The sequence below is a fragment of the Penaeus vannamei genome, chromosome 37, assembly GCF_042767895.1.
Source record: "Penaeus vannamei isolate JL-2024 chromosome 37, ASM4276789v1, whole genome shotgun sequence".
Taxonomy (NCBI): Eukaryota; Metazoa; Arthropoda; class Malacostraca; order Decapoda; family Penaeidae; genus Penaeus; species Penaeus vannamei.
In genome coordinates this window covers 27,610,635-27,628,134 of record NC_091585.1, presented here as the reverse complement: position 1 = coordinate 27,628,134, position 17,500 = coordinate 27,610,635, and the positions used below count along the sequence as shown (strand labels likewise).

The 17,500-nt window shown below is 51.1% G+C and overlaps 1 protein-coding gene across 1 annotated transcript in view; it reads right to left on the bottom strand.

Annotated features, from left to right (window-relative positions):
* Window positions 1–17,500, bottom strand: part of Dscam4 (Down syndrome cell adhesion molecule 4) — a 136,475-nt gene that overhangs the window by 78,271 nt on the left and 40,704 nt on the right. The window contains exons 10-12 of the mRNA XM_070115492.1: window positions 14,137–14,278; window positions 12,747–12,874; window positions 179–323 (exon numbers count right to left, since the gene is read on the bottom strand). Coding sequence (XP_069971593.1) covers window positions 179–323; window positions 12,747–12,874; window positions 14,137–14,278 — 415 coding nt within the window. The remainder of the gene's footprint in view (window positions 1–178; window positions 324–12,746; window positions 12,875–14,136; window positions 14,279–17,500) is intronic.

The following is a 17,500-nucleotide window of genomic DNA, read 5'->3' as shown; positions in this document are numbered from 1 at the left end:
ACCCCCTCTAGGCACGTCCACCTACCATACCTTCACCCTTTCTCTACACCACCCAATCCATCTTACTCCCCTCCTCCTCCACCCAATCCCCTCACCCCCTCCTCCTCCACCCAATCCCTCTCTCCCCCTCACCCCCTCCTCCTCCATCCTCTCCCCCTCCCCTCCCTCCCCTACCCACCTCTCGCTCTCGGGCAGCGGGAAGCCGTCGAGCGTCCAGACGAACTGCGGCGGCGGGTTCCCTGTGGCCACGCACTTGAGGCTGACGGACGGGCCCGGCTGCAGCGTCTGCTCCTGGAAGCGGTAGTGCAGCTCCGGCGACGAGTCTGCGGAGGGAGAGGCTCATGGGCGGGCTGCTCGGGGGCTTTCGGGGGCTGCTTTGGGGGATTTTAGGGGCTTTCTTTGGGGGTATTTTAGGGGTATTTCTTTGGGGGTATTTTAGGGGTAATTGGGGTCCTTTTGGGGTATTTTAGGGGTATTTCTTTGGGGGTATTTTAGGGGATTTCTTTGGGGGGTCTTTTAGGGGATTTCTTTGGGGGACTGATTTCGGGGGGTTTACTTGGGAATTGATTTGGGGGATTTATTTGCACGATTAATTTTGGGGGATTCATTTAGGGATTAATTCAGGGGTATTTACTTGGGGGATTAACTTGTAGGATTAATTTGGGGGTTTATGAGGTGGTATGGGAGGGATTGGGGGATCTGGGGGTAAAGGAGAGATTACCTGCTGATGGGGATTTATGGGCGGGCGGGCGTGGGGGAGGAAGAGGGATTATTTTGGTGGGGATTCATGGGGATTTTCGGGGGATTCGAAGGATTACTTGGGGGGACTTATATCTCTATGGATTAATGAGTGGAATCTGCTGGAAGAAGTTTGGGATTAGATCCTTAAAGAACAGTAGAGAGAGGGAGAGAGAGAGAGAGGGAAAGGGAGAGATGTCCCTGTTTTTAACGTTCCTTTCAGAAATTCTTTCGTTTTTTCTGCCTTTTCTCCTTTGTTTTATTTTCTTCTTTTTCCTTTCTTTATATTTCTCTCCTTACTTTATCTTCTTTTCTTCTTTTCTTGTACTCCTATTTTCTTTTTTTCTGATTTGATCCTCTCTTCCAGATCCTCCTCCTCTTCCTCCTTCTCCTGCTCTCCCCTTTTCCTTCTTCTTCTTCTCTTTCTCCTTCTTTTACTTCTCCCTCTTCCTCCCCCACCCACCCCAGCCCCTCCCTGGAGAAGACTGGGCACGTCCTCGCGGCCTGCGACTCCCATCCCTGCTGGTCGGGATCTTCAGGATGGAGTCAGAGCAACTCATCGGTTTGGGGGGATGGGGGGAGGGGTGGAGGGAGGGAGGGAGGGAGGGAAGGAGAGAAGGAGGGAGGGAAGGAGAGAAGGAGGGAGGGGAGGGAAGGAGGGAGCGAGGGAGGGGAGGGAAGGAGGGAGCGAGGGAGGGGAGGGAAGGAGGGATAAAGAGAGAGAGGAGGGAGGAAAGTGGTGAAGGAGGGAGAGAGGGAGGGAAGAAAGGGCGTAAAGGCGAGAGAGAGGGATGGATGGATGGAGGGAAGGTACGAAAGAAGGCGGGAGGGAGGGAGGGAGGGAGGGCTAGGGAAGGGCTTCGAAAGCGCCGGGAAGAGGTCCTCCTGAAGCCCGCTCCCTCAGGGCGCTTCCTCCTTCCGCTTCTCTGCCGGGGAGCTTGGCGCTTCGTCGGTTGTGGGGCTGGGGAGGGAGGGAGGGAGGGAGGGAGGGAGAGGGGAGAAAGAGAGAAGAAGAAGAAGTAGGAAAGAGAGAGAGAGAGAGAGAGAGAGAGTCAGACAGACAGACAGGCAGAGAACGAAGCAAAGACAGTCGGGAAGAGAGAGGACTGAAGCGGAGAGAGAGAAACAGAGAGAGAGAGCGATTGTTTATTCATCGAAGGGACTTTTATCTTTAATAACGCGCCATGGAACAGCAAAACAACGGAAATTAAATCAATCCATAAAAAGTCAATATCAATTTGGACTCACTCCTTTAATGGCATCGTCCCTGCGTAAAGGCCGATGCGCGCCCGACGCGCCGCAGGCATTCACGAACCGCTCTCCACGCCCGACGAACCTCCGTCGCGGTCGTTCACGCGTCGGAGGAGGTTAAGGCCTAAAGTTGCGCTCTTTATGGGGGATTGCGGTGCGCACTCACAGGCAAAGTTCACTTATTGAGCCATCGGAATAAGTTTAAACAGGCGCGCGGGCCGTGGTGTCGCTCCCGCACGCGCGCGCTCGTAGCGTCGAGGGAACACGCGCGGGAAAGAGCGGAGCGCGCCGGCGAGGGGTGGGGGTGGGGGGGGATAGAGATTTAAAACGCCTCTACTTTATACGCGAGGAAGGAAGGGTGTGTGTGTGTGTGTGTGTGTGTGTGTGTGTGTGTGTGTGTGTGTCTGTGTGTGTGTGTGTGTGTGTGTGTGTGTGTGTGTGTGTGTGTGTGTCTCGGTGCTAGCGTGTGTGTGAGAGGGATGTGTATTCATGTGTGCGTGCGTGTGTACTATGCTGCGCCCCATGTATCCCGTTCATCAGCGGCGTGCGTGAGAGCGGGTGACGCCGCGGGCACGTGCGGGGAGGCGCCCTTAAAGTGGCCTTGCCCTCGGGAGCAGGTGGCGGCGCCGCGCGCGGAGGGCGACGCGGCCGAAGGGAGACTAATTGCCTCTGTTAATGAGCTGCTTCAGCGGCCACCTCCTCGCCGGGCGCAGCGCCGCGTCGGAAGGGCACCGCGGGGACGGAGGGACAGCGCCGGGGAGGGAGGGAGAGCGCCGGGGAGGGAGGGAGAGCGCCGGGGAGGGAGGGAGAGCGCCGGGGAGGGAGGGACAGCGCCGGGGAGGGAGGGAGAGCGCCGGGGAGGGAGGGAGAGCGCCTTGGGACCTCAATTAAAGCCGATGGTGTGCTGGGGTCGGGGGGGCGGGAAGACGGGACGGGGATAGAGACAGGAAGGGGGAGATGGGTGACAGAGGAGAAAGGGGAAGGGGGAAGAGGAGAAAGGGGAAGGGGGGAAGGGGGAAGAGGAGAAAGGGGAAGGGGGAAGGGGGGAGGAGGAGAAAGGGGAAGGGGGAAGAGGAGAAAGGGGAAGGGGGAAGGGGGAAAGAGGAGAAAGGGGAAGGGGGAAGAGGAGAATGGGGGAAGGGGGGAAGAGGAGAAAGGGGAAGGGGAGAAGAGGAGAAAGGGGAAGGGGAACAGAGGTGAGAAGCGGGGGGACAGAAAGAGGAAGAGGGGTTAAAGAGGATGAAAGGGTAAGAGGATAAGAGAAAAGGAGATTCGTGAGAAATCAAGTAAAGGAATAGGAGGGGAAGAGAATAAAGAGAAAAGAGGAAAAGAGAAGTAAGGTGGGGGAAAACGGGGAAGGAGAAGGGGGCAGAGAATAAAGAAGGGGGAAATAGAGAAGAAGAGGAAAAGGAGAAGAAAAGGGAAGAAGAGGGGCAGAGAATAATGAAAAAGTAGGAAAAGAGAAGAAGGGGAAGGAGGAGGGAGGGGGACAGAGAATAAAGAGGGAAGGGGGGGAACGAGGAAGGAGGGAGGGGAACAGAGAATAAAGGAGAAGAAGAAAAAGAGAAGAAGAAAGGAGGGGAAGGAACAGAGAATAAAGGAGGAGGGGCGAGAGAGGAGGAGGAGGGAGGGGGACAGAGAATAAAGGAGGAGGGGGGAGAGAGGAGGAGGAGGGAGGGGGACAGAGAATAAAGGAGGAGGGGAGAGAGAGGAGGAGGAGGAGGGAGGGGACACGTAGCTCAGCACTGTCGCCAGGAGCATTCCGCGCGACCGAGGTGTCTTCGTCCGCGGCTCCCGGCGGCGGAGCGGAAAATCGCCGCTCGTTGCACAACACGCCGCCGGGGACTCGGCCGGGCGCGGCGGGGGGCAGACGGACACCGAGGCAGAGAGAGAGATAGAGAGAGAGATAGAGAAGAAATCGCGTGAACACACCCGTTAGTCTTTCTTCCTTCCTTCCTTTCTCATTTTTTTTCTTCATTCCCTTTCTTCCATCTTTCTTCTTCCTCTTATCTTTCTTCCTTTCTTCCTTCCTTCCTTTCTTCCATCTTTCTTCTTCCTCTTATCTTTCTTCCTTTCTTCCTTCCTTCCATCTTTCTTCTTCCTCTTATCTTTCTCTCTCTTTCTTCCTTTCTTCCTTCCTCCCTCATTTCTCTCTCTATTTTCCTTTCTTTATTCCTTCTTCCTCCTTTCTCTTTCTCTTTTCCTTTCTTTTCTCTCTTCAGAATGCACCCGTGACACGCAGTTGAAACGCAGCCTTCCTGAGCAACGACCGCCTCCTCCTTCACCTTTCCCTCTACAACGGAGCTCCTTCCTCTCTCTCTCTCTCTCTTTCTTACGTTCTCTCTCTCCTCCTTCCTTCCTTCCTTCCTTTCCCTCTCACTCTCTTCCATCCTTTCTATCTCTCTCTCTTTCTCTTCCTTTCTCTCACCCTTCCTTTCCCTCTCACTCACTCTCTTCCTCCCATCCTTTCTTCCTTCCTCTCCCCCTCTCTCTCTCCCTTCCTTCCTCCCCCCCGACCTACCCCCCCTACCCCCCTACGATACGCACAGACGGCCGCCCACGCCGCCCATCGCCACCCACGCCGCCCATCGCCACCCACGCTGCCCATCGCCACCCATGCCGCCCATCGCCACCCACGCCGCCCATCGCCACCCACGCCGCCCATCGCCACCCACGCCGCCCATCGCCACCCACGCCGCCCATCGCCACCCACGCTGCCCATCGCCACCCATGCCGCCCATCGCCACCCACGCCGCCCATCGCCACCCACGCCGCCCATCGCCACCCACGCCGCCCATCGCCACCCACGCTGCCCATCGCCACCCACGCCGCCCATCGCCACCCACGCCGCCCATCGCCACCCACGCCGCCCATCGCCACCCACGCTGCCCATCGCCACCCACGCCGCCCATCGCCACCCACGCCGCCCATCGCCACCCACGCCGCCCATCGCCACCCATGCCGCCCATCGCCACCCACGCTGCCCATCGCCACCCACGCCGCCCATCGCCACCCACGCCGCCCATCGCCACCCACGCCGCCCATCGCCACCCACGCTGCCCATGCCGCCCATCGCCACCCACGCCGCCCATCGCCACCCACGCTGCCCATCGCCACCCACGCCGCCCATCGCCACCCACGCCGCCCATCGCCACCCACGCTGCCCATCGCCACCCATGCCGCCCATCGCCACCCATCGCCACCCATGCCGCCCATCGCCACCCACGCCGCCCATCGCCACCCATGCCGCCCATCGCCACCCATGCCGCCCATCGCCACCCACGCCGCCCATCGCCACCCATGCCGCCCATCGCCACCCACCGCCGCCCACGCCGCCCATCGCCGCCGCTGATGACACTCATCTGCCCATCGGAAAATATGCGTAATAACTGCCAACGATAATGTAAAACAATTTGCTCGTCGTGTGTGAGGCGCGGTCGATGGGGCTTCGGGCCGGGGGGGGGGGGGAGGGAGGAGGGAGGGAGGGGGAGGAGGGAGGAGGGAGGGAGGGGGAGGAGGGAGGGAGGGAGGGGGAGAGGGGAGGGAGGGAGGGAGGAGGGAGGGAGAGGGAGAGAGGGAGGGAGGGAGAGAGGGAGAGAGAGAGAGAGAGAGAGAGAGAGAGAGGGAGGGAGGGGAGGAGGGAGGGAGGGAGGGAGGGAGGGAGGGAGGGAGGAGGGAGGAGGGAGAGAGAGAGAGAGAGAGAGAGAGAGAGAGAGAGAGAGAGAGAGAGAGAGAGGGGGGAGGGAGAGAGAGAGAGAGAGAGAGAGAGAGAGAGAGAGAGAGAGAGAGAGAGAGAGAGGGAGGGAGGGAGGGAGGGAGAGAGAGAGAGAGAGAGAGAGAGAGGGAGAGGGAGATAGGGAGAGGGAGAGGGAGATAGGGAGAGGGAGAGGGAGAGGCAGAGGGAGAGGGAGAGGGAGAGAGAGAGAGAGGGAGAGGGAGAGGGAGAGGGAGAGGGAGAGGGAGAGGGAGAGAGAGAGAGAGAGAGAGAGAGAGAGAGAGAGAGAGAGAGAGAGAGAGAGAGAGAGAGAGAGCGAGAGAGAGCGAGAGCGAGAGCGAGAGAGAGAAGGGGGGGAGGGAAGGCGCTTGGACGAAAAGGAGGTGCGGGCGAAGGGGAGAGGGTAATGAGGAGGTGGTTATGATGGTGAGGATTAGGATGAGGAAGAAATGGAGGTAATTCTTTACGGTACAGACGCACCCGTCCAACAATCTTGGGGGTCACGTGGGGAACCGGGGGTTGGGGGGGGGGTAAAGAGTGGGCCCAGCTTGATTTCAGTGTCAGTAAATGGCTAAAGTTAATTATGAATGCAATGAAATACGACTTTTCCGAAATGAGAGTGTCCGATTATGGCGCCATATTTGAATACGAAAGCGCAAGTGCACACGGTAACCAACACAAAATCTACTCAACTGTCCAAGTTGCGGTGACTGGGCACTGCCCGAGGGGAGGGTTGATGGGGGTTCCGCCCCCCAACACCCCCCAGGGAAACATTCTCTTCACCTCGGTATGCACGGCAAGATAGAGCTGAAACAGTTCAGGAAATTGCACTGCACTTTTCACACTTTCTTTCATTTAGGATGATTCCATGAATCTGTAAAGACGTTATGATCTCTTCAGTTTTTCCATTAAATTTCGAAAGAAAAGTCGAGCACAGCCCGTAGCACAAACGACACGCATCGGTCACTGTCACTGAGAAGACTGAGGCGGCCGCCGGTGCAGCCAGAAATGTGTTAAGTATCGACTGCATTGTTTGAGTAGTTTGGCAATTAAGGATATTAACGAGTTAGCCAAAACTGCGGATCAAAATACACATTTTAACGTAAAAAAGGCTGAGACGTGAATATATTTGAAACATTAGTCGATAGTCGTGCGCATTTTTATGATATAGTATATGGAATATTGTACTTGAACTTGAATGAGGAATTAGAAATCTCTGCTAAACTGCCGCCTCCTGACAGGTCGTGCGGCAGCGGTGCGGAGGAGCGCAGTCGGGCGGAGGCGGCGCGCGGGCTGCGCGGGAACTGCTTTCGCGCCGAGCGAGTGGACTCGGTCTGCGAGCGACGCTTTGCGCGAACCTTTTCCTTTATTTGCGGCGTGCCATTCCTGTCTGCAGATCATTTCTTGTACCAACCTCTATTACTTTTTGTCCTCTACAAAAATATCATCTTCATTTTGCCCGAACTTAGTGCGGCCAAACCAGAGATTTTCCGAAAAGAGAAACGAGATAACTCTCCTCTTCCATCTCTATTACTATTATCATCTTTTCTTTTCAGTTTTCTGGTTAATTTTCATTTCCTAATAGAGAATAGAGGATACGGACTTAGAAAATAAATAATAAAACGTAAGGAGAAATCAAAAGAGGTAAAAGACCGAGGGAGTTTGCAAACATAACGAGAATAATGAAGGATGAAAGAAAAAACACAAAGAAACAAGAGATGATAAGGGAGAAACACATTAAAACAAGAGAGAACAGGAGAGAACAAGAGAGAAGAGAGAACAAGTTTAAGTAGAAGAACTTTAACACGAATTAAAGTCGGCAGTTTACGCGCGGGAAATCATGCGTAACACCTGAATTAAATGCGCTTAATGGATTGGAGGGACGATGCGATGAATGGCAGAATGGCATGTGGCCTCGGCGGTCGCGCCGGCCTTTTGCTGCTGCTTGGCGTTGGAGGAGGAGCTGGAGCTGCGGTGGTGGTGGTAGCAGCAACAGCAGCAGTAGTAGTGGTAGTAGTATAGTAATAGTGGTAATGGTGAATGTAGTAGTAGTGGTAGTAGTAGCGGTAGTAATAGTAATAGTAGTTGTAATATCGTTATTGTTATGATCATCACCGTCATAAAATTAATCTGCTAATGACAGCGCCAACAATGCCCCCAAAAACCTAATAGCCAAAACACTCATCCCGGAAACGAGACGAGTAAACAAATAATTCAGAGAGAAAAAAAAAAAAATTTCCCGCCAAATTCCGCCCTCGCGCCGCCCCTCCTTCACCCCGGTTATTATTCTCACCGTAAATGCTCTTCTTTTGTTTCTTCTCCTCTTATTGTCACCCTCCCTTTGTATACGCGTATGAAAAGGAAAGTAATTCGAACTTCCGAATGAATAAGGAATTTCAAAACTCAGTGCCTTGTTCTCGCCTTTGTGTTTGTTCATGTTGGAGTTATTAGAGGTGAAAAAAGGAGAAAATTGTGTTCTGCGTTATCTTCACGGGGATCAACATGGCGTGTCTTCGTTGTAGTATTAAATGACTGTGTTAACTTATTGATTTGGCTTCGTGTTATATGAGAGACGCGACGAGTTCTTGTATGTACTTGTATGTCTGGCTGTTTGTGTGTGTGTGTGTGTGTGTGTGTGTGTGTGTGTGTGTGTGTGTGTGTGTGTGTGTGTGTGTGTGTGTGTGTGTGTGTGTGTGTGTGTGTGTGTGCGTGTGCGTGTGCGTGTGCGTGTGCGTGTGCGTGTGCGTGTGCGTGTGCGTGTGCGTGTGTGTGTGCGTGTGCGTGTGCGTGTGCGTGTGCGTGTGTGTGTGTGTGAGTGTGTGTTCTCACGTGTGTATACACGTGCGTTTCCCCATACATACACACCTACACAGTGTAAGCACCCACCAAAACGAAAAGAAACACAAAAATATTCACCTTCACACTATAACAAGGAAAGAAAGAGACCCCCCCCCCACCGCCCCCGTCGCCCCCGCGGGATGACGGCGACGCGGCATAGGCGGGCGGGCGGGCGGGCGGGCGGCGGGCACACGCGGGCGCCCTCCGCTCCAAGGGCCTCCGTCGTTCTAATTCTCTTTCCTATTTTTCTTTCTTCTCTTTTTTCTTTTTGTTCTTGCATTTCCCTTTTCTTTGCCTTTCTCTCTCCTCTTCCGTTTCCGTCTTCTCCGTCGCCTTTTTTTCAATTCTCGTCTCTCTTACTTTTTATTTGTTTCTCTTATTGCTTCTCTTGATCTCTTTTCTTCCCATCCTTCCCCTTCTTCCTTCTTCCTTCTCTTTTCTTTCTCCATCTTTTTCCTCTTCCTGTCTTCTTCGTTTTTTCTCTCTTTCTCTTTCTATATGCGTGTCTCCTCTTCTAATCTTCATTTTCATCTACCTTTTCCTCCTCCTTTTCTTTCTTCTTTTTCAACTTCTCCTCCTCCTCCTCCTCTCACCTCCATTCCTTTTTTCTCCCTCTTCCTGTCTCCCTTCTCTGAGGAAGCATATCTTCCAAACACGGAAGGAAGCGGTTGAAAACAAACCAAGTCAAGCCGAGGGAAGCCAAAGCAAGATGAGGAATCCCAAAGCAAGTTAAAGCAAGCCAAGGCAAGTTAAAGTAAGCCAAGGCAAGTTAAAGCAAGCCAAGGCACGTTAAAGCAAGCCAAGGCAAGTTAAAGCAAGCCGAGGCAAGTTAATGCAAGCCGAGGCAAGTTAAAGTAAGCCAAGGCAAGTTAAAGCAAGCCAAGGCACGTTAAAGCAAGCCAAGGCAAGTTAAAGCAAGCCGAGGCAAGTTAAAGCAAGCCAAGGCAAGATAAAGCAAGCCAAGGCAAGTTAAAGCAAGCCAAGGCAAGTTAAAGCAAGCCAAGGCAAGTTAAAGCAAGCCAAGGCAAGTTAAAGCAAGTCGAGGCAAGTTAAAGCAAGCCAAGGCAAGTTAAAGCAAGCTAAGGCAAGTCAAAGCAAGCTAAGGCAAGTTAAAGCAAGCCAAGACAAGTCAAAGCAAGCCAAGGAAAGTTAAAGCAAGCCGAGGCAAGTTAAAGCAAGCTAAGGCAAGTTAAAGCAAGCCAAGACAAGGTAAAGCAAGCCAAGGAAAGTTAGAGCAAGCCGAGGCAAGTTAAAGCAAGCCGAGGCAAGTTAATGCAAGCCAAGGCAAGTTAAAGCAAGCCGAGGCAAGTTAAAGCAAGCCGAGGCAAGTTGAAGCAAGCCGAGGCAAGTTAAAGCAAGCCAAGGCAAGATAAAGCAAGCCAAGGCAAGTTAAAGCAAGCCGAGGCAAGTTAAAGCAAGCCGAGGCAAGTTAAAGCAAGCCGAGGCAAGTTAAAGCAAGCCGAGGCAAGTTAAAGCAAGCCGAGGCAAGTTAAAGCAAGCCGAGGCAAGTTAAAGCAAGCCGAGGCAAGTTAAAGCAAGCCGAGGCAAGTTAAAGCAAGCCGAGGCAAGTTAAAGCAAGCCGAGGCAAGTTAAAGCAAGCCGAGGCAAGTTAAAGCAAGCCGAGGCAAGTTAAAGCAAGCCGAGGCAAGTTAAAGCAAGCCGAGGCAAGCTAAGGCAACGACGCTCAGCCTCAGAAAAATGCCGAGAATTCCCGACCAGTCTTTGCATAACGAGTTTCAAGCTAGTTTGTAGTTATTACAGTCGTTTCGCGCCCTAATAGCACTGTCGTCTCTGCATCATTATAACGTTGTTGTTGTTTTTTGTTTTTATCTTTCTTTCTCCGCGAGTATTTTCTTCCGTTACCTAGAATTAACCTAATCTTGTTTCCGAGGTTTTCCCGTTGCGAGAGTTGAAAGGTTTGTTAACGGTTTTTTAGGAATTATGTTATTGAGCCATTTTCTCTTCTATTTTCCCCTTTCTTTTCGCTTCTTTTTTTACTGAACGCATTATTACATACATTATATTCGGGCGTTCTCGTTAACTGCGGGAAAAAGGAAATCCAAACACGAATGTTTTCAAATTATTTAACTAAACCTTAAAAAGAGGGAGAGAAAAACAAGCCCAGTAACTAAACCCTGAAAAGAAAGCAAAAACACGCCCATTATGTAGACACCATATTTTGGGGCCGCTTTCGTTAACTTGGTAGAAAGAAAAGGGAAATATTATAGGTTATTAGCGAGCGGCCGCCGAGCGCCCCTGGCGGCCGCCGCCCCAAGCCTTCGACGGCGGCTGCGAGTGTCTTGTCAGGCGCACGCCGGGTCGCAGCGCCGCGTGCGGTCTCCTCAGCGCGCCTTCCGCCAATCAGGGCGGGAGATTAGGCAGGCCAATCTGCTCTATTCATCTCACAACCATATAATTTCCCGCCGTAATCGCCTGGGTTGTTAGTCCTATAATTCCGTTTAACAAGCCCTCCCTCCTTCCTCCTCCACCTACTCTTCATCTACCTTCCGTTCTCTCTACCTTTGTCAACCTTACTTCTTCTCCAGTTTCCTTTTTTCTTCCCCTCTTCACCCTTTCTTGACATTCCTCTCTCCTCTCTTTTTACCTACGTTGTTCCTCCCTTTTCTATCTCCTTTATTTCCCCTTCACCCATTTCCCAGCCCTTCCTCTCTTCCTACCCCTCTATCATTCCTCCTCTATTGCCTCCTTTGCCTTCCCTCCCTCCCTCTCCCTCCCTCTCTCTCTCTCTCTCTCTCTCTCTCTCTCTCTCTCTCTCTTCCTCCCTCTCTCTCTCCCTCTCTCTTCCTCCCTCTCTCTTCCTCCCTCCCTCTCCCACTCTTCCTCCTCTCCCTCTCCCTCTCTCCCTCTCCTCCCTCTCCCTCTCTTCCTCCCTCCCTCTCCCCCTCTTCCTCCCTCCCACCTCTCCCTCTCTTCCTCCTTCCCTCTCCCTCTCTTCCTCCCTCCCTCTTCCCTCTCTTCCTCCCTCCCTCTCCCTCTCTTCCTCCCTCCCTCCCTCTCCCTCCCTTCCTCCCTCCCCTCCCTCCCTCCCTCCCTCCCTTTCCCTCCCTTCCTCCCTCTCCCTCCCTTCCTCCCTCCCTTCCTCCCTCTCCTTCCTCCCTTCTTCCCTCCCTCTCCCTCCTTTCCTCCTTCCTTCCATCTCCCTCTCTTCCTCCCTCCCTCTCCCTCCCTTCCTCCCTCCCTCTCCCTCCCTCCCACTCCCTTCCTCTCCCTCCCTCTCCCTCCCTTCCTCCCTCCCTCTCCCTCCCTTCCTCCCTCCCTCTCCCTCTCTTCCTCCCTCCCTCCCCCTCCTTTTCCCGGCTTTACACACGAGCTCCAATTAATTTAGAATAACCTGGCCCGATCACCTGCAACCTTCGTCGTACAGCTGGCAGCGCGGGCCAACCGATTGTAAACAAACATGCGTAAAGTGTTTGCTGTCGTCGCCCTCGCGCTTGTTATTGTACCGACCCTGTTACGCTCAATGTATTGTTGTTCGATTTTGATATGATTTTCTGTCCTTCGCCTGCACTCTCGCAGTAAAGATGCAGATGCTAGTTTTTCCCCGTCTCTGAGAATCTAAGGAGCATAATGTTGCGTTGGGTGCGTATCCCCCTTGCGTATATTCGTATTTTTATAATGGTTATCAAGAATCGCTTATATAAAAGATTGATTCCTAAAAAGATGGTTATCACAAATACATTCAACATTAACTGAGTGGAGATAAAGGCAGTTATCACAAATAGGAAAATCGGCAGTAAAAGCGTAGGGTTTGTGATACTCCAAATATAGTACTTCACTTATTAGTAACGTTATCATCAACAATGACAATGGAAGCAGCTATAATAGTTAGCGAAACAGCAGTAGTTTCAGCTGCAATAGGTCATTAGTAACCATAGTAATAACAGTAGAAGCAGTAAAACAGACAGATAGATGACAACATTAGCAAAGGCAGCAGTTGCATAGGAAGTACATGGCAATCAGCAGTAGTAGAAGTAATTGCTCTTCAAGATAAAGCACATGACAAGAACAGCGCGACTAGGATCATTAGCCTCACACGAAAAATATTACATGGAAACAGTATCAGTTGCAGAAATAATAGCTGTGCACGAAGGCACGACCGACGCGGTATAGGAGAACCGCCCCTCCCGCCCACCCTGCGCCCGCCTCGCCCACCACGCACCCACCTCGCCCACCCCGTACCCACCTCCTAGAGCCAGCTGCGCCGCCGCCTGCATGTTATGATGTCGGGAGGTGACCACGCACTGGTACATCGCCCGGTCGTCCTTCCCCACCTTGTGCACCGTCAGCACCTCCCGCGGGGACGTCACGAACCTGTCGGGGAGAGAGAGAGAGGGGAGGGGGGGCGTTAGTAGAGGGAAGGAGCTAAGAATCTAACGAGCATGATGTTGCTTTGGGTGTGTATGCCCCCTGCGTATATTCGTGTGTTATAATCGCGTATATAAAGAGATAGATTCATAAGAAGGTGTCACTCCAAAGGTAAGAAATTGGGGCTACGGCTAGGGGAAGGAAATTGGGGTGGGTTGCTAGGGGAAGGAAATTGGGGTGGGTTGCTAGGGGAAGAAATTGGGGACTTTTTTTTTTCTTTGCTAGGGGGAATATCTGGGATTTGTTGGTAGGAGGTGGAGGGGGGGTGTTGCTAATGGGGAGATATCTAGGGATTTATTGCTTATCCAATTTGGGAATTCATTGCCATAGGAAATAAAATTAGAATGAACTGCTGGGAGAGGATGTGCAGGAATCTGTTGCCCATTACAAGGGGCATTTTACTAGGAGATGAATGGGATTCTTTTTTCATTGCTAGCGAAGAAAACAGGATATCGGGAGGGGGGGGGTGTAAGGGGACTAGGAGGGGGTTTGTTGCAAAGTGAATTAAAGAAAAGGTCTGCTCCAAAGGGGAGAGTATAGGATTTTTTCGGTTGATGTATATAAAATGTATCCAGGGGATGTATGGCAAGGGAAATGAGGAAGGGGTTTGTGGTTCATCTTCACGGGAGGATGGAAGGAGGGAGCGCATTCCGCGTGTCTGACAGAAGGGTTGGGTCCTTGTCGCACGCCCGTGGAAGGACAAGGAGAGTGTGCGTGTCTGCAGAGTCTACAAGGAAACGATAAGGCATTAGAGTTTAGGGCTATGATGCTGATTTTGATTATTCTAATGGTGTTAACTAGTGTTAGTATTAATATTCAAAAAATATGATTGGATAAGGGCCGTCCCTCCACCCCCCTCCACCCCCCCCCAAAAAAAAAGCTTTTCTCCCAAAACCTTCCCCACCTTAAAGACCATTTCCTTACCCCCTCTCCTCCCTAAAGACCCCTCCCACCCCAAGACCCCCTAAACACCCTCCCGGCTCATACTCACCTCCAAGACCCCTTAAAGAACCCCAAGACCCCCTAACACTCACCCCAAGACCTGCTAAAGACCCCCTAACACCCCCAAGACCCCAAGACCTGCTAAAGACTCCCCTAACACCCACCCCAAGACCCCCAAGACCTGCTAAAGACCCCTCTAACACCCCCCCAAGACCCCCAAGAGCCTTCCCTAATCCCCCCCCCCCAGACCTGTTCGTGGCACCCACCTTCCATCGGGCGGCAGACTCTTCCCGTTCCTGAGCCACGTGACGGAGGTGATGGGGTGGCCTTGCACGACGCACCGGAACTCCGCCGTCTTGCCCATGTCCACCACGAGGCGCCGCGGGGACACGTGCACGCTGATGGGCTCTGGGGGAGGGGGGGGGGGAGATGAGGGGCGGGGAGGGAGGGAGAGAGAGAAGAGGTAATTAGTGATGATGGTGATGACTGAGGGACGGTACTGACTGTGGTGGGAAGCGAAGGCCAGAGCGAAGTAAGGAGGAGAGATAGGAAGATAGATACGGTGAAATTGGGAGGATAAAGAGAAATGAGGCAAGAGAGAAGGGCAAGAAGGGAAAGAAAGAGAGATAATAAAGAAAGGGAGAGGGACAAAAAGCAATGAGTCGAGATAGAGAACGAAAGAAAATTCTACAAAAGAGAACAGAAGAAAACACACAAAAACAGAAGACAGTTTCAGATAAGAGCCCCCAAAAATGAAATATTTTTTCATCATTACCATTATCGATGTAATGACGCACTTGCCAGTATTATGATAATTGGCTGATTGCAACAAGTCCGAAAAAAAATTAGCGATTAAGGGCAGTAAAGTTTAATAATTCACTCAAATACTGAAATACAACAATGTTATTCCGGCTCCTTGCATTCGGCCAGCCTCGAAAGGAAAGAAACGAAGGGATAGAAAGAACGAAAGAAACAATTAATCTATATCTACCTATCTGTGTATATATATTTGTATGTGTGTGTGAGGGAGAGAGAGAGAGAGAGAGAGAAAGCACACGAGGAGAGAGAGGAAACGCGAAATGGTAAATGAGATTACATTATTCAGAACACAGCTGCGTTCATAGCTCAGCCAGCTACTCTGCCCTGGCATTCTGATGAGCCATCTGCATTGCTCCTGATGACTAGCAGCGCAAAGGATCAATATTCATAGAATGTCACTCTGTATCAACATTCTCCATCGGCATATTAGTACTAAGCGCGGCGGGAGGCTTAGCATATGAATGTTGGATCATTCATAACATATCGACTTCCTCCGCCGCCGCGCGGGTGGAGCAGCTTCGGGCCAAAGGCCTTCCTTCTAACATTGTTATTGACATTATGCATTGGCGGATGCAACGCTACAGAAACACACACATCCATATAAAGAGCAGGATTTCGATCCTTCCCTCTCGATCTGCCTCTTCCTTTATTCCTCTCGCTCTCGCTCTCTGTCTCTCCGCCCCCTTGCCCCCCCCGCCCCCCCCGCGGCCCCGCCCCAAAGCGCTGCTTTCCGAAAGGCAGATTTCTTGCCTTTCCTTCTCGGATCGCCGTGCTTGAGATCCGTGTGTGTATTTTCTCCCTTTAACTTGTAACTCGAGAATTATAAGAACGCACACGCACGCCCGACCACACGCACAGCACAGACACGCACGCACGCGAACGCACACATCGGAAATCGGGGTCCAGTCCCGCACACGCAGTCGATCATAATACACGGTAATCTCACCGACAGACGATGCGCTTCGGCTCGGCCCGGAATTATCCTCTGGGAAGGGACTCGCCACCGCAATACATCTCTAATGTTTTATAGATTTTGTGAGATTTCGTGTTTTATTCTTTTCACGGCTCGTTCTCGCTTCTTCAATCCGGGCTTTGACGCGGTGCGGGGAGGGAATGCTTGGCCGTGGGTCAGCGAGGAACCGAAGGCGATGGAACGCGAACAGATAGATGGAAGATATAGATTTAGACATGCGGCTTTTGGAGAGACATGGATGTACATAAATATATGGATCGTATATATGAATGTAAACATAAATGGTTTTATATATAAATAAATGAATTCATATATACATACATATATATATACATATATATATGTATATATGTGTATATATATATACATATATATACATTTATATATATATATGTATGTATGTATGTATGTGTGTGTGTGTATATATGTATGTATGTATGTATGTATATATACATATATATATACATATATATATATATATATATATATATATATATATATATACACACATCTGTGTGTGTGTGAGTGTAAATATGTGTATACACACATACACACCCACACACGCAATATCACACACACAACCAAACAACACACACGCCACCCCCCCCCCCCCACCCCACACACGCAATCTCCCGCCCGCACGCACTCGCGAAGCCGGAAGGGTCGGCGTCCCGCGCGGCCGCAGCAATCGGCCAAGTTCCCAAAGTTGTTTACGCGGCGCGGTTTCGCTCGGAATCGAAGCCGTTTCATGCGCTTCAGTTCTCCACCGAAGCGCCAAAAAAGGGAATAACGACCTAGGAGAAAATACGGGTATAAAGTATAAATAAATCAAATAATACTGTTGAGGATGATAAAGAAATCTGTATAAATGATATTGGAAATGTTTAACGTCAGCAGTGAATGCAAATTTAATCTGGTAACGAATTGAGTATTTTCTTTTCTTTTCTTTCTCTCTCTCTCTCTCTCTCTCTCTCTCTCTCTCTCTCTCTCTCTCTCTCTCTCTCTCTCTCTCTCTCTCTCTCTCTCTCTCTCTCTAAACGCTCCTTTCGAACTTTTTCTTCGGTCGCACAATTTAGCAAACTTTCAACGGAAGAGAGTAAACAAAACAGAATGAAATACAATTTAAGAAAAAAAAAGACGAAAGGAAAGCGGGTAACGAGCGTAAAGCAAATATAAATAAAATCAAATACGGAAAAAATGCCGTAACCGAATGAAAATAAAAGACACAATAGACAAAGAAATAGGAGCAACAGAACAAAAGTAACTAAAACAGAAAATATAGGACAACATCAACATTTTCTCGCATGGACTGAACGGCCGTGATCGGTGTCCGAAGCGCTGCCCGCCGCCGCCAATGTGTTCGGAAGCGTGCGTTCGCCGGGAAGTCTCTCGCCAGTTCATTATTTGCCTTTTTTGCCGTCTGCTCCCAAATGAGAGTGGAATTGCTCGTAAAGGCATAAGTCAGGCCCGAAAGAAAATAATAACTGCAAAATCCCGGGGCATATATACACGCTAAAAAACGCATCCTAATTACCATAAAGTCTTGCTAATGTTCGGAAAATGAAAAAAGTAAAAAAAAAACACTTGGATGCTAGCGTGGCCAAACCCCATTAATTTGGACTTTTTGTTTACTGGTTATTATAACGAGGTCTTGCCGCTGTACAACACCATTCAATCAATGTACTTTTTTCTGTCAGCTTCTCTCTAATTAGGAATATTGTTTCTTCGCCAAAAAGGAGACAAAATACGTTATGCGAGTTCGATTAGCGAAGAAAATGCTTTAATGAAAGGCCGTAAACTCAGAGGCTGAAAGGAGAGGTTGATGTCAGGCGAGGAAC